Source organism: Haemorhous mexicanus, chromosome 7 (assembly GCF_027477595.1).
Source record: "Haemorhous mexicanus isolate bHaeMex1 chromosome 7, bHaeMex1.pri, whole genome shotgun sequence".
Classification (NCBI taxonomy): domain Eukaryota; kingdom Metazoa; phylum Chordata; class Aves; order Passeriformes; family Fringillidae; genus Haemorhous; species Haemorhous mexicanus.
Window position 1 is genome coordinate 22,561,138 of NC_082347.1, and position 13,834 is coordinate 22,574,971.

Consider the following 13,834-nt stretch of genomic DNA (forward strand, 5'->3'; position numbering starts at 1 on the left):
TTGACAAAGTGAGATATTGCAGTATTTAATAGAAATTCAGATTGCTATTTAAAATGGCAAGTTTGGTAGGCATTTGAGTAATATTTGAGGAGTAATTCTCACTGTGGTGAATGTGCTGAGTATATTAATAAGAATTTAAAAGTTTTTAAAATATTACACAACAGAAACACTAAATTATGCTGTGCAATTTAAAGGGCAGAAGATTGTGGTAACATGAGGTATCTGTTCCTAATAATATGGTTTCTACTTGCATGGATAGCTTGTCAGGTGGAGATTGTATCAGATGGGAATTTTCAATCAAAATCAAAATTTTGGCAATGAAGGCAATTTTCCATTGCCTTCATTTTTGCATACTCATTTTAGGCTTCTTTAAGTTAACTTAGCTGACATCTTGACTGCTGCACTTGGAACTCAAAACCATTCCTGTTATGATTAGGAACAGCTAACATGTAGATGATTTCAGCTTAAAATATATATATATGTAGGTGATTCTAAGAAAGCCTTAGGTTTATAGGTAAGGATGGAAGAAAAATGTGGTTTATCCACAAATGGAAAAAGGTACGTGGGCTCCTGTTTGTAAAAAGATCTAAATGTCAGAGAGAAAGTAAAAGCATACTCCTAAATTGCTTTTGTAGTATATAAAAGTATATATTGCAGCCTATTTTGTCTTTTTATCTTCATTAATTACATTTCTCATTTTCTTAGCATTTTCTCCTTTATTTGTGCTTTGTTTTTCTTTTTTACCTCTCCCTTTCCTCAAATTTATAGGCCATCAAGTTGAATCTCATCTTTGAATTCACTGTATTTATTCATTAGGGATTTTTTGTAATGATTGGACCATTGCAGAGCCTCACATGTCGGTTTATTTCACTTACAGATATTACACTGCCAAGCAGAGTGATGTGAGAGGAGGAGAAAATGGTAGAAACAGAGAGGAAGTGTATTTACTAGATCAGTGGTGTAAGTGGGAAAATTTCTTAAGGCACATTGCATTGTCAAAGCAAATACTAACGTGTACAGAAATCCAAATGCATTGTGCAGAGAAAGAGAAGTAAGAAAGCAAAGAGACTAAACAGTGCCATTCTCACAAAGCCTTAACACTTCTCACTATACAGATGGAAAGAAGCATGGTCAAGGCTTTTTGGAAAGTAATATAGAGAAAACATATTCTGGAAAAACATTTTGGAAAGCCACTCTCATAACAGGATTGTCATTCACTTTTCTGCTAGTCTCAGTCTTGCAGCTGATCAGGTTTCACAGTGTCAAGTAAATTTAACTAAAAGGTAATTCTCTTGTTTTGGCCTGTACTTTCAGATGTGCTTTTATAATGTTCAAGGCTACATTAGACTGAAATGTTTATATGCATATATGAAAATCTGCATTGTATTTTCTTCTGGTGAAAAACTTTTATAAATGTAAGGTGGTGTTAATAGAACTGTTCCTTGGACCTTCTTTGTTTTTAAAGAATTATCTGGTAATCTGAAAAAGGTGCTAGTCATGGATCGGCAGTGGCTTCAATAGCTGCATTAGAGCTTGGCATGCACTGATATTTTAAATGTGATGTGAAATGCTCACTTTATACCTAGGAAAAAATCTTACACTTGGGGTACGAGTGTGGTGTGTGAAGTTACTCCTGTAAGCAATCAAGACAATTGTATAATATTTCAGGCCTTCTGGTTTATTAGCAAAAGTTCTTCTAAGGAGAGGTCTTAGCTGCAAGGGCATAATTTATCTGGCATGAAAGGGAAATCACAGCTCTATAAATAGTGCAGGAATCACCTAAGAAATAAAGAACAATTCTATGCTGTGTGCAGTTTCTTCTAGATGAAGTCTTTAATCAGTATTGGTATGCAGGAAAGTGAATAAACGACACAATTTAAACTATTATTTTTGCTGTCATAAATTTACTTCCAAAAGAGGAGTCCTTTCATACTTGGCATGACAGTGAGTCCTAACCAGAAAGGTTATTCTAGGTGCTTCATGTTTCTGCCAAAATGGAAATTGGTCAAACTTGTGGTAATCTGATTTTCATTTTCTGAACATCAATTCCATGAATTCTTATAGTTTTGGTAAAGAGTGTCTCTTTTAAACACGTCCATCAACTTAGAGATGATGTTTAGTTTATTTCAATTACACTGCCAGGACTTCTACTGAAACAAAATGCCAGGAATTGTCATTTTTAAACCTAGCATTTTAGAAAGAAGGAAGTATCCAGGTAAGATTATGGGGACTCTAAAAAAGAGAGACAAAAATTTTTTTTTTTTCCTCATTTACAGCAAATGCTCACTCTTTTGTTTAGCTTTTGGTGATACTAAGACTTGGTCAAATTGCCTTGAAATATATGGCAGCACAACTGGGAATCTGTCCTTGTAATACCTTGCTTCCTTTCTGTGGCCTGCTGAAATTTCCCTTTGTTCAGTAATATGTAAGATGGCTGCCACTTTTCACTGGCATTCACGTTGTTCTTTAGGCTTTATTGCGTGATAGTTCTCAAGAAATTAGGACAGATAAATTAAAACTGGTGTCTGTGTGTGAAACTTCTGTGAAGGTCTTTTGCCTCAAAAGCAAAATTGTTTTAATTTGCTGTACCTTAATCTGCCTCTCAGGTTTTTGTGCTTCTGAATTGGAACATCCATGTGGAGGTATAATGCATGTCACATTAGTTATCCTGATGGCATAATACCTTGATAATAATTTAGATTTAAGTGTTTTACAGTAAAAAAAAAACAAACACACTACCTAGTTCTGTTTCAACACCAGGTGTATTGATTCTTATTCTTGAAAATTGTCTTTCTCGGTTACCTTAATCATATTTAGAAAAATGTTAAGCCAGTTTGTATTGAGATTCTGTTTTGCTATAGTCAAAGCACATTGAGAAATAGTTAAATCAGTAACAGGTGTTTTGAATTTACCTGTGTCCTTTAGCTTACTTGCTGTGCCAATGGTAGACAAGCCCTTAAATTGATTATTTTGATTTGATATATGTAGTCTGGGTTGAGTAGCTTAAAGTGACATTTCCTTAAATGTTGACATATCCTGAGAACTGTGCCAGTTAGTAGACTGTCTAGTGAAGAAGAAACTGATTTGATGTGTATATAAGTCAGTCTATGTAGTTTAGAAGTGTATGTAAGTATATTTATTTTTTATAAACTCACCTTACTTGAGGAAATAGCTGCATTATTGTTTCAATGCTATGAGAAATTAGTTTAGGAGAGAGGTGTGTTAATTGCAGGTAGCCAGAACTTTTATTTATAATGTCTCTATCAATTTGGCCAAAGTCATAAGGAAAATACTTGAAGACTAAAGAAAAATTCTTAGAAATGTTTTCTAGAATTTCAGCCTTCTGTATTACAGGAAACATCAATCAGCAAACAGTTGAAACTTCCTTGTGTGAATGCCTCTCTTAGCTTCTGGACCCATATTTATTGCTGGAGGTTTAGAAACTTGATGGTTTAATCTACAGAAATTCAGGTACTTGCAGAAGTTGATGGACTGACTTCTTCAATCTGGAAGAAATACTCCATACCAGGTTTATCATCCAGTGTGGGAAATGTTAAACCACAGGATTTTAATATTGAATAAATTCCAACAACAACTTCAGTTAATACCTGCCTTACCATTATCTGGCAGGAATTTGTAAAGATCTGGACCTCTCCACTTATGTTACAGGTGGCAGCCTCGGGAGCTCTGATTTTCCAGGGCATGAGAGAGCTTGGCACTACTGCTGGTTCCATATTTGAATGGATTCCTATGGACCGTTAGACTCAAATTCACCAGGTGCTCACCAAACCTCCCTTCGAGCCTGTCATGAAGAGTTAAGTGTTCTCTAGTACCATCAAAGTCATCTTCTTTGGTATGGGAAGTGAAGTGAGATAAATGCACTGTCCATCAAAGAACTGTTCCTACATTTCTTGGATAAAATCATCTTGTGAACAAACTCCAGCTACATAAAGACCAAATAAACTTTACATTGAACCTGGGATATCTACTTTCATTTCTGGGACATCAGAGAGTGATTGCCTGAAACTTAATTATACAGGGCATTTTCCTATTACGTTAACAAATGCACTTTGCTCCTTAACTTCTGCCCCTTTTGACTGTGGTTACTAGGAAAGTTGCAGGCTGCTAAAATAGGTGTTTCAAGTGAAAATCAGTAAGGAAGCAGCAAGAGAGGAACCGAGAGAAAATCAGCCAAAATTCTTATGGCCCATTACATCAGGGATAGAGCTGAAAAATAAGGCTTGTACGAAAAAACCTTTGACAGCTGGGCCAGTCGCATCTTCATTACGTTGTTAAATGATCCATTATGGAGACGGGTGTTTCAGGGTGGTTTTTTTTTTTTCTTTTGTTGGTTTGTATTTTTAGGGTTGTTTCGTAATATATATTTAGTCTCTTCTAGTTGGTGCTAATTATTCATGCTTTTTTTTTTTTAATTCCTGTTTTCTGTACTGTTTCTCTTTTCTAATTCCTGGTAGTATCTCCAGATTGGTAGACGTGGCATGTGCATGAAAAAGGACCATTTTGTTCCTTGTCTGTATCTTGACCTTGTTTTACACATATCCATCAGTCTGGAAGTTTTCTCCCTTCTTTTTACAACTAATAAATCTTATTGCTCTTAACAGGTTTGGTTCTTTTGGCATGCCTGTGCCTTATTTCATGAGGAGGAGAGGAAAAACTATACAGAAACTACTTCTCTTTGATATGGTTGGGATTTATTCTAAAAATGCTTGGTATTGATGGATATGTAGGTTAACAAATGTGTAAAACCTAATAATTTAATATTTAAAGAGTATTTGTGCATTTGTCTTTTCTTTCTAAACAGTTAGATAGATTCAAAGAGCCTCCAGCATTTGGACCAATGTGTGACTTATTGTGGTCAGATCCTTCAGAAGATTTTGGAAATGAAAATTCACCAGAGCATTTCAGTCATAACACAGTCAGAGGATGCTCCTACTTTTATAGGTGAGAGTATGCTGTGATCTAGTTGGGTGTTTTAGTACTGACTCTTCCTGAATAATTTAAGAGGATATCTTTTACTCATAATTGTTTTCATTTCACAGCTATCCAGCAGTTTGTGAATTTTTGCAAAATAATAATTTGTTGTCAATCATTAGAGCACATGAAGCACAAGATGCGGGGTGAGTACTTTGTATCTTTCAAGGAAATAGTTGCAATGTAAAATAAAAATTAATTGCTTATTTGCTGTAAGATGTAATATAATTTGTTTGGTTTTACAGTTATAGAATGTACAGGAAAAGTCAAACTACAGGGTTCCCATCTTTAATAACAATTTTTTCAGCACCTAATTACCTGGATGTCTACAATAATAAAGGTAAGAACTTGTTATTAGTAATTGTATGTTATAATAAAATAAAACTGTCTAACTAGATAACCTAATATCAACCACTTTTTGCCAAATAAGAAACTAAAGGACAAAAAAACCAGTCTATTAATGAAAGTTATAAAGAAGAGCCATAAATGACAGCTCCTGTAAGAGGAGTACCTTGAAGCATAAGTGTGGTCAGAGGTTTCCTTTGTGAAGATTGTTTCTATTTAGTACTTGTGATTAAATCTACTGGTGTTATCCAGTCAGGTAAGGTTTCCCTGTGCTATGAGTATTCACTCCCCTCATTGTCTTTAGTGGGCCAGGAAGGTGGTTTGCATTGTGGGTAATTCCCATAATGGCCATATATGGGAAATCAAGGAAGAGCAAGTAGTGATCAAAATACTTATCACCTTTGGAAATATTAAGATGGAAGTATAGAACAAGAAATCCATTTTTGTCCATCCTCTGCTAAGATGGAGTTGAACAGGAGAAGCATGTTTAATAGTGTGGAGGAAGATTTGCAAGTCAGAATTACAGAGAAGAGCTTAGCTGTGAATTAGTATTATTCATTGATGAGAATAAAGTTCAACAACGAAATTTAAAAATAAAGCCTGCTGAAATTCAAGTATGATATTAAAGTAAGGCATTTCAAGTAGGTGATGAATGAATGATCTCCAAATGTTCAAATAGTGTTTCCTTTGAAACCAACACCTTTTTTCTATTAAATACATTGCGTTTTCTTCCACCCACCTATAAAGAACCACCCCCAGCCCATACCACCTCTTTAGGGTACATAGCTGTACACAGGAGAAGATGAGCTGTTGTTACTTTCACTGATTGCAAAGTAAAGGGGAAGTAAAAATATCTTCAACTGGCTTTTTAAGTTTTTTCCCTATCTCTATGGATACTGTATTCATAGAATCCTTTTTCACATGAGCTATTCCCAGTCTGATGCAAGTGTAAGTATAGAAAAATGTGGTCAACTACTTGTTTAGCTTTAGAATGCTTCTGGCTTTCTGTCTTTTTTCTTTATGCTTTCTCTTTTCCCTCGTCTTCAAAATGTCTATGGTTTTACTCCAGTCTTATAGCATGGGAAGACACATGTGAAGAATAAAACCTGAATTTGCATATACTGAATGTACTGCTGTTCTGAGTTAGTTTTGTTAAAGTTACTGAAATTATACCTTTTCAGGAATTTACCTTTTTTAAAATCTTTGTTGATTGTAGACCTAAAATAGGATAGGACAGACCTGTATTGACATGTAACAGTACCTTGGAGTGAAACATACACAGTAAAAATCCAAAGTGCTCCATTAGTTACCTGTCTGTAAATACTGTGAAAGAAAGAGAATGGAATACCTTTGGGATTATTTAGTCTAAAGTATAAATAGACCTAAATCAAGCCTGTGACTTTACATTTGTGCTACTCAAAAGTTTTAAACATTCTTTTCGAAATGTCTGAATTTCATTTTAGCTGCTGTATTAAAATATGAAAACAATGTGATGAATATTCGTCAGTTCAATTGTTCTCCTCATCCTTACTGGCTGCCAAATTTTATGGATGTTTTCACATGGTCTTTGCCATTTGTTGGAGAAAAAGGTTAGTAGATGTTGTGCATCAACTAATATCTCTTATTTCTGACAAATTAATGTTGGGAGGATTTTTGTTTTTAAAAATATATTTACCAGTGAAAGATGAATTGCATTTTTTTTTTGTTGTTTTCTTGTTTAAGTCAAGGTAGTTAGAACTGCATCTAATATAGCTAAGATGTTAACAGAAATTATAATTTCCATTGGGGGTGTACATCTCCATTGTTAAGTAGTATATTTGAACTGCATTTGAAGTTAATTTTTAAATTGTTCATATTCTACAGAATGCTAAGTTATATTTTGCATTTTTAATCCTGTGTAGTTATAGGTATAAATTTATATTGAGATGTTTGTGTAAAATGTTAACTTTCCTATATGGATATAACAGACTGACCTTCACTGAAGATAAGTTTTTCAGTTATAATTTTTTCTTGTAAAAAAGATAATTTAGCACAGATCCTCCTTTTTTTTTTTTTTTTTTTTCTTTTCCCTCTAGAGATGATAACTATGAATCTAGGACACTGGGGCCCTAAGTAGTCCTCAGTTGGCAAGCAACAAGGTTAGAGGTTATTTGGGTCTGTTTAAAATCCTTCTATGACAGAAACTGCTCTTTTCATAAAAAGAGATCTGGAGAGCTCTTTAGATTTCTTTGAAAATTTCTTTTTAATTTAGTTTAAATTTAATTTAAATAAAATAAATTTAACTAAATTTTAGGTTTCCTGCAGTTACGTATTTAAGGGCATAAAAACCTAGGATTCTAGATTTGCTTATGTTGTCTTTAGTGGGCAGTTAAATGCAAATACTTTGGACACTTCTTACTGTGGTTAACCAACTCAACAATTTTTTTTTTTTTTTAATGTTTAAATGAAGGGACCTGACATTTGAAAGAAGATTTGCTTTACATCTCTCTTGCCTGATTATGCAGTAGATAATGTTTTCAGCAGCAAAGGGTTGCTGCTGTGTATTTTCCTTTTTTTGTGTTGCTGGTAATGACATCCAGCAGCCTGTTTAATAGTGTTGAGTGTTTCATTGCCCTGCTCAATGCTTCAGACTGCTGGAGTCATGGCCCTTGTTGGTAGCCTTGCCTTTGGAAAAATGCGTGTTTCCACTTTTGATGAGGGATTTAATGTCAATATTGTCTGGTCTGCATTGATCAGATCAAAATCACAATAATTTGGGGTTTTTTTACAGTAGCGAGTAACTCTTCCCAAGAATGAAGAATACAACCATAGCAGATAACACTGGGGTTGTATGAATTAGTCATGAACAAATGTAGGCAGCAATTTACAGGGTTTTTAACCAACGGCCTTTGGATAGGTTTCTGAATACTCCGTTAAGAGGAAGGTTTGAATATTTTAAGAAAGAGTCTCATATATGTCGGAAAGATTGAGTGGCAGAGTAAGAATGTTCCTGGAGAAAAAAAAAATACACAAATTTGTCTCAAAAAGCTTGTATCTACTATGTTAATATATTTAAGGGGAGTTTGAAAAGACAAACAGAAATTTATATTTATATAAATATGCTATATATATTTTTATATATAACATATTTATGTTCTAATAATTTTCTGCTTGAATACTTCTGCTACATGCCTGCAGTTGTCAGGAATAGAATAGCTTTTTCAATTCAAGCCTGAATTTTAGCAGTCAAAATTTTTCATATTTAGGTAAAGTTTGCATAAAAACTAGTTCAAATACTTGACTTTTTACGTAAAACTACTAATTTACAAGAAAAGTCTTCTTATCTAAAAGAACTCCTTGTAAGAGAGGAGTGTTCATGTTGTTTGGTTGTTTCATGTTTAGTTGTATAATTTATAGCTGCTTATTTTTCTGAGCTTTTCAAATTCAGTGACAGCTCACATCAAGAATTATTTTGAAATGTGGTTACTGAGTGTTGACTGTGGTTTGAGACGTTCATTCACTAGAGTTGCTGGTGACTAGCTATATCTTGTGTACTTGGAAATATTTTAAATTCTACACAGAATGAATTAAGATTTATTTTTTCCTATACAGTAACAGAAATGTTGGTGAATGTTTTGAGCATTTGCTCTGATGATGAGCTGATGACAGAGGGAGAAGATCAATTTGACGGTAGGGTTTACTTTAAGATACGTAAATTTCCTTATGATAAATAACTTATAAAAAATAGTTTACTTAGACTGGTGTAATATTGCCTGGCATTTGAATAAAATTGCCTTCAGATTTTTCTGTGGAAAACAATGCTTTTGGTGGGGCAGAGAAGGGAATTGCATTTGTGTTTGTGATCAAGAAGTAGTAATAGTAACCTTTGCAAATCCTCATATGTGATTTCAATACAAAGCAAACTTTTATTGGGAAATTCTCCAAATGTCTTGGCACTTGAAATTTGAAACATACTAACTTACTTTGCTACTATTTAGAATAAATGCATTATAATACACTAAATTTCTTAATTATTGCCCTTCAATAACAGTTGATGTAGAAGAACATTGGATACAATGTTTTTTATAGCAAAGAACTATAAGTCCGAAATGCAAGGTTAAGTCTGCGTTTGAGTTTAAAGGACAACTGGTTTATGTACATTGAATTATGCGTATTTGTGTAATGAATTACAACATCTTTTTGTCTCTTCAACTGTGATACAGTAGATTGTTAAGAGAGGTTTGTAGCATGATGATTAGAAAGCAACATTGACATGAAGACCTAGCATATCACACATAGTTTTGTTGGGCTTTTTACAGAAGTGCTTAATGTCACACCTAAACATTTTTCAGACTTGCTTCATTTCATCCAATAACAGAACTGATCTGCTGAATTGTTGTTGATGGGGGAGGAGGAAGAAAACTTTATGCAACCTTTGAGGAACATGAAAGGATCATTTATAAAGACGTTAGAGACACAACCCCTTTCTTAGCATTACTGTGTTCAAATTCGATAGCAGAATAGTGTTGTGCTAAGCAGCTGTGTTTTTTCCATTGGAGTGCATTGGTTCTGAGCCACTTCAACTTTGCTGCTATTTAGAGGATTGCCAGAAATGTGAAAACGTGGAAGAAGTGTCAAAAGTGATCCTACCACAGTCAATTCCTGTTTTTTATGCAAGTAAATCTCCTAAACTGAACATAAAGCAGTTGCACCAAGCAGGGTGTGGTGGTATTCTGAGGCATTAGGATTTATGTTTGCCAGTAGTTGCAGTTGTCAGTTGATTGCATATGCCCTGTCTGTAGTTTCTTAATTTGAATTATTTTATTATTCTGTCTCCTTTAACAATTTCTTTGCTTGATGCATCTCGTATGTCACCTAAGTACTGTCTATGCTTTATCTTTCTATGTGGTTGGATTTTTTTTTAACTGTTGACTTCCAAGCATTCTTTTGTTATTCGTCAAATTTTAAATATTCTCAACAATTCCACTTCTTGTTTGATGAATGCATTTTCAAGTGTTGCAATTTTCCATTTTATTTTTCTCATATTTCTTCTCCATTCCTTCTATATTACCACTGCCAAGTTAAATATCTTTTTTTTTTTTTTTGTCTCACTCACCTTTTTCTCCATTGTTCACTTCCTTTTTTTCTGGACTCTCCATCTGAAGAGCGACTCATATATGGCAATAAAAAAGGTACAGACCAGACAGAGTAGGAATGTTTTGAAATATGACTTCACAGAACCTGACAGTCTGAAGTATTAATGAGAAAATACCTTTCTAGTGAGACTTATTATGTATTTTATGATTATTAACCATTTTAATGGGAATTTTATAAAGACTTGTGTATTTTGTTATGAGAAGTCATACTTCAAGACACCTGTCTTTCTGTGCATGAATTTTTTTCCTTTTTTTTTTCATTCCTTTTTTTTTTTGTAGAATTTCATCCTTTCATCTGCTTCTAAAATTCTTTCTTTGGTCCTGCATGTGTAGGGAGCTTTCAGTTGTCTGTCTTGCTCTTTAATACTTTCCTCATGAACTGCTTTTTTAAGGTTGTGCATGGAATGTGTTTATAAAATGTTCCAAAATCTGGTTTGTGTAGTACATTTCGTCTTCTTAACTGAGATGTCAAAAAAAGTACTTTTTGATTCTCTGTGAATTTTGAAGCTGGCTGGATGCAAATTATAAAAAGAAGCCTAGTTACCAACTTAAATTCATGGTCTGTCACTTGGTTTTCAGAAATCACAGGATAGGTAGTTTTGTACAGGGATATTCTTCTGGCTTCTACTTGCCTAATAATATTTTTTCTCTCTGTGTAAATTTGTTAGTTCCAGAGAATATTTCTAATACTTCAGAATGCATTAGATTATAGACATGTTTCCAGAAGTTATGTCTGGGGCATAACAGGTCAGCATTTCAGAATTTGTTTCTTATGCAGGCCTTGGGAATGGGAAATGGGGAAGTTCTTTGCCATATCTCCTATAATTTAGGGTGTAATCAAGACATTCTTCTGCAAGCAGATGCCATTCTCCAAGTAACCAGGATTCAATGGCCACATTAGTGCAGTGCTGCAGCCTGGAGTAATGCCTTTGGCTTTTTGCCTTGGCTGTGTTGCTTCTGGAAGGCCAGGGCAATGAGAAATCATCTTAAAAAAAACCCGAAAATGAAAAATCCCAACAAACAAAACCCCCTCAAATAACCCAAACACCCCAAAGCAATCTTTCTCATTTTAAAGCACAGGGACTAGCACTGCCTGAAGTCTTTCCAGTTGGCACATTTCAGCTTGGCATCAGTGAAGCCTGCAAACTTGTGTAGGTAGAAGGAAAATTGAGGACCTTAAAGAGAAATATTTGATGTCCCACTTAGCCTTGAGCTTTTCAAACTCTAAAAGAGTCTCCTTCTCATTCCAGATTCTCAAGTGGCTATTCAGTAGTGTTCAAAGAGAGAAAGCAAAAATTTCTACAACGTTTAAATTTAAGATTTCAAGGAAATTATTTTCAGTAAACATTGAATGTTTCATACTATTCCTCTTCCAAGTTTTTCCTGAGCCACCCGTTTTGCCAGTTTTTTAGTTTGATGTCTGTTAAAACTGTAACTTTGTCTAAAAAAAAAATTTACTCAGCAGTTCCTGGCTTTTTTGCTTTGTTTATGTGGACTGGCAGGTATTTGTCATACCCCAAGATTCTGTCATTTTGTTCTTACAAAGTCTGTCTCTTGCCCCCGTTTTTTCTTTGTCATTACACCTTTTCTGTCTTCTGTGGTTTTGTTGTTGTTGTTTGCCCTTACATGCTTTATCTTTTGTCTTTTAGTTGGTTTGGTGTTCAGGGTGGAAAGTCTACCCACTCTTGTGCCACAGAAGGCCTTGTGTCCTTGCTGCTGTGGTCTGAGAAGTGTGACTGTTGTGCCTGAGTGTCTGTACCCTCCCGGGGAAGCCCCATGCTAGTGAGCAGGGATGGAAAACAGCTTCTTCCACAGCTCCCTTTTTGAGTGCAAGTAGGCCAATTTTGGACGTGTGGCTCTTCCTCTGCCTACTTCTGTGGTCCTCTCTTCTAAATTCTTGCAATTTAGTTGGCAACTTCTTATGGTGTACCTTTCTCCCAAGACTGAACAACACTCTCCATGGAGTATTGGAACACCTAACAGACCTGTGTGAGCTTGTTCACTCTTGGTCCCCTGTGGTTCAATTCACAGTATGACTGACTTATTCTTACCTTGATGTGATTAGTGCTCTCCTTCTCCAATGGCTGAGGAGAAGTAGGGATTTTGGTTTTGATATCTCCTCCTCTGCCTCTGCTGTTTTAATAAAATTGAGGAGTCGGTCAAGGGAAAGTAAGAGGAGGGGAAGGATGACTTTTATACATTGAAACAAACCAGAGAAAGGTGTTGGAGAAAGGTGTTTCTGTTTTCATGTCAAGGCAGGCAAAGGTGGCTCTCCTTCCTAATTACAAGCCTCCTTTCAGAGTTTTGTCTTCACTTTTTTTTGTCACAAGTGGTATCACTCTGCCCTGTGGAATGTGCAGTATTTACTCCAGATCTTTGGTATTTGTAATTTCTGCAAATGATGCAAACCTAAGATGACGTGGAACACAGACTTAAGTGGTAAGAAAGGTACCACTGCAATTTTTTGCTTGTTTATTTTCTGAGGGGTTTTCATGGAATTGTGTTTTGGGTAGCTGACATAAAAACAAGGAAACCACTGTTTTCTCTTGAACAGCTGTATAACAATTAAAAAATTTTTAATTTTTATGGCTTTAGTATCTCTTTGGCTTCTATATTGGGCTGCTTGCCTACATGTTGATATACACACATACACAGTCTGAGTACGTGTCACTACTAAGAATTTAAAGTGTAAAATTTAGGCGAATGAGTACCACTACCACACTGTAGTGGTGGTAGTTCAGATGCTTACTAGGTTTAGAAAATCATTGTGAACAATCTAAACTTTTTGGTGTGTATTTTGTGGACACAGAGGTGATGGTTTTGCTGGCATTCTGAAGCTCTAATTTCATAACATTGTGACCTCCTATGAAGAGTACTGAACTTAAATAGTTGTTAAATTTGATGCACTTTAAAACAATGACCTTCTAAAGAATCATGAGCTTGAGACTCTTTCTTTTTCTGTTGAAAGTAGGTACAGCTGCTGCGCGAAAAGAAATAATCAGAAATAAAATTCGTGCAATTGGCAAGATGGCAAGAGTCTTCTCTGTTCTCAGGTACTTGCATGATTTCTGCATTCCTTAACCCCTATTACATATGCAAGGTAAACATCTCTGTTTCAGGATAACAAATGCCAAAGATTTTTCAGGAGATCACTGTGCATCAGAATCTTCTTTGGCATATTGGTGTACCCTCTTGATGGAATTTTTGGTTGAAGAATATTTTTGAGTTATTTTTGAGACATGTTGCAAGAAATTAGAGAACATGATCTTTAGTGTTCATGTTGTTTGTCCATCTGTTAACTAAGAGTCTTGGAAAGGCAATACCAGGTAGACTGAAATCAAGGGTATAATGAAGGAGGTCAG

The 13,834-nt window shown here is 35.0% G+C and overlaps 1 protein-coding gene across 13 annotated transcripts in view; it reads left to right on the top strand.

Moving 5' to 3' along the window:
* Positions 1-13,834, top strand: part of PPP3CB (protein phosphatase 3 catalytic subunit beta) — a 46,840-nt gene that overhangs the window by 16,718 nt on the left and 16,288 nt on the right. For 10 of the 13 annotated variants that reach the window (XM_059851420.1, XM_059851418.1, XM_059851421.1 and 7 more), the window contains exons 6-11: positions 4,823-4,962; positions 5,061-5,138; positions 5,238-5,332; positions 6,801-6,926; positions 8,929-9,006; positions 13,441-13,525. In XM_059851420.1, coding sequence (XP_059707403.1) covers positions 4,823-4,962; positions 5,061-5,138; positions 5,238-5,332; positions 6,801-6,926; positions 8,929-9,006; positions 13,441-13,525 — 602 coding nt within the window. The remainder of the gene's footprint in view (positions 1-4,822; positions 4,963-5,060; positions 5,139-5,237; positions 5,333-6,800; positions 6,927-8,928; positions 9,007-13,440; positions 13,526-13,834) is intronic. The other 3 variants (XM_059851423.1, XM_059851425.1, XM_059851426.1) reach the window with 1 other exon arrangement.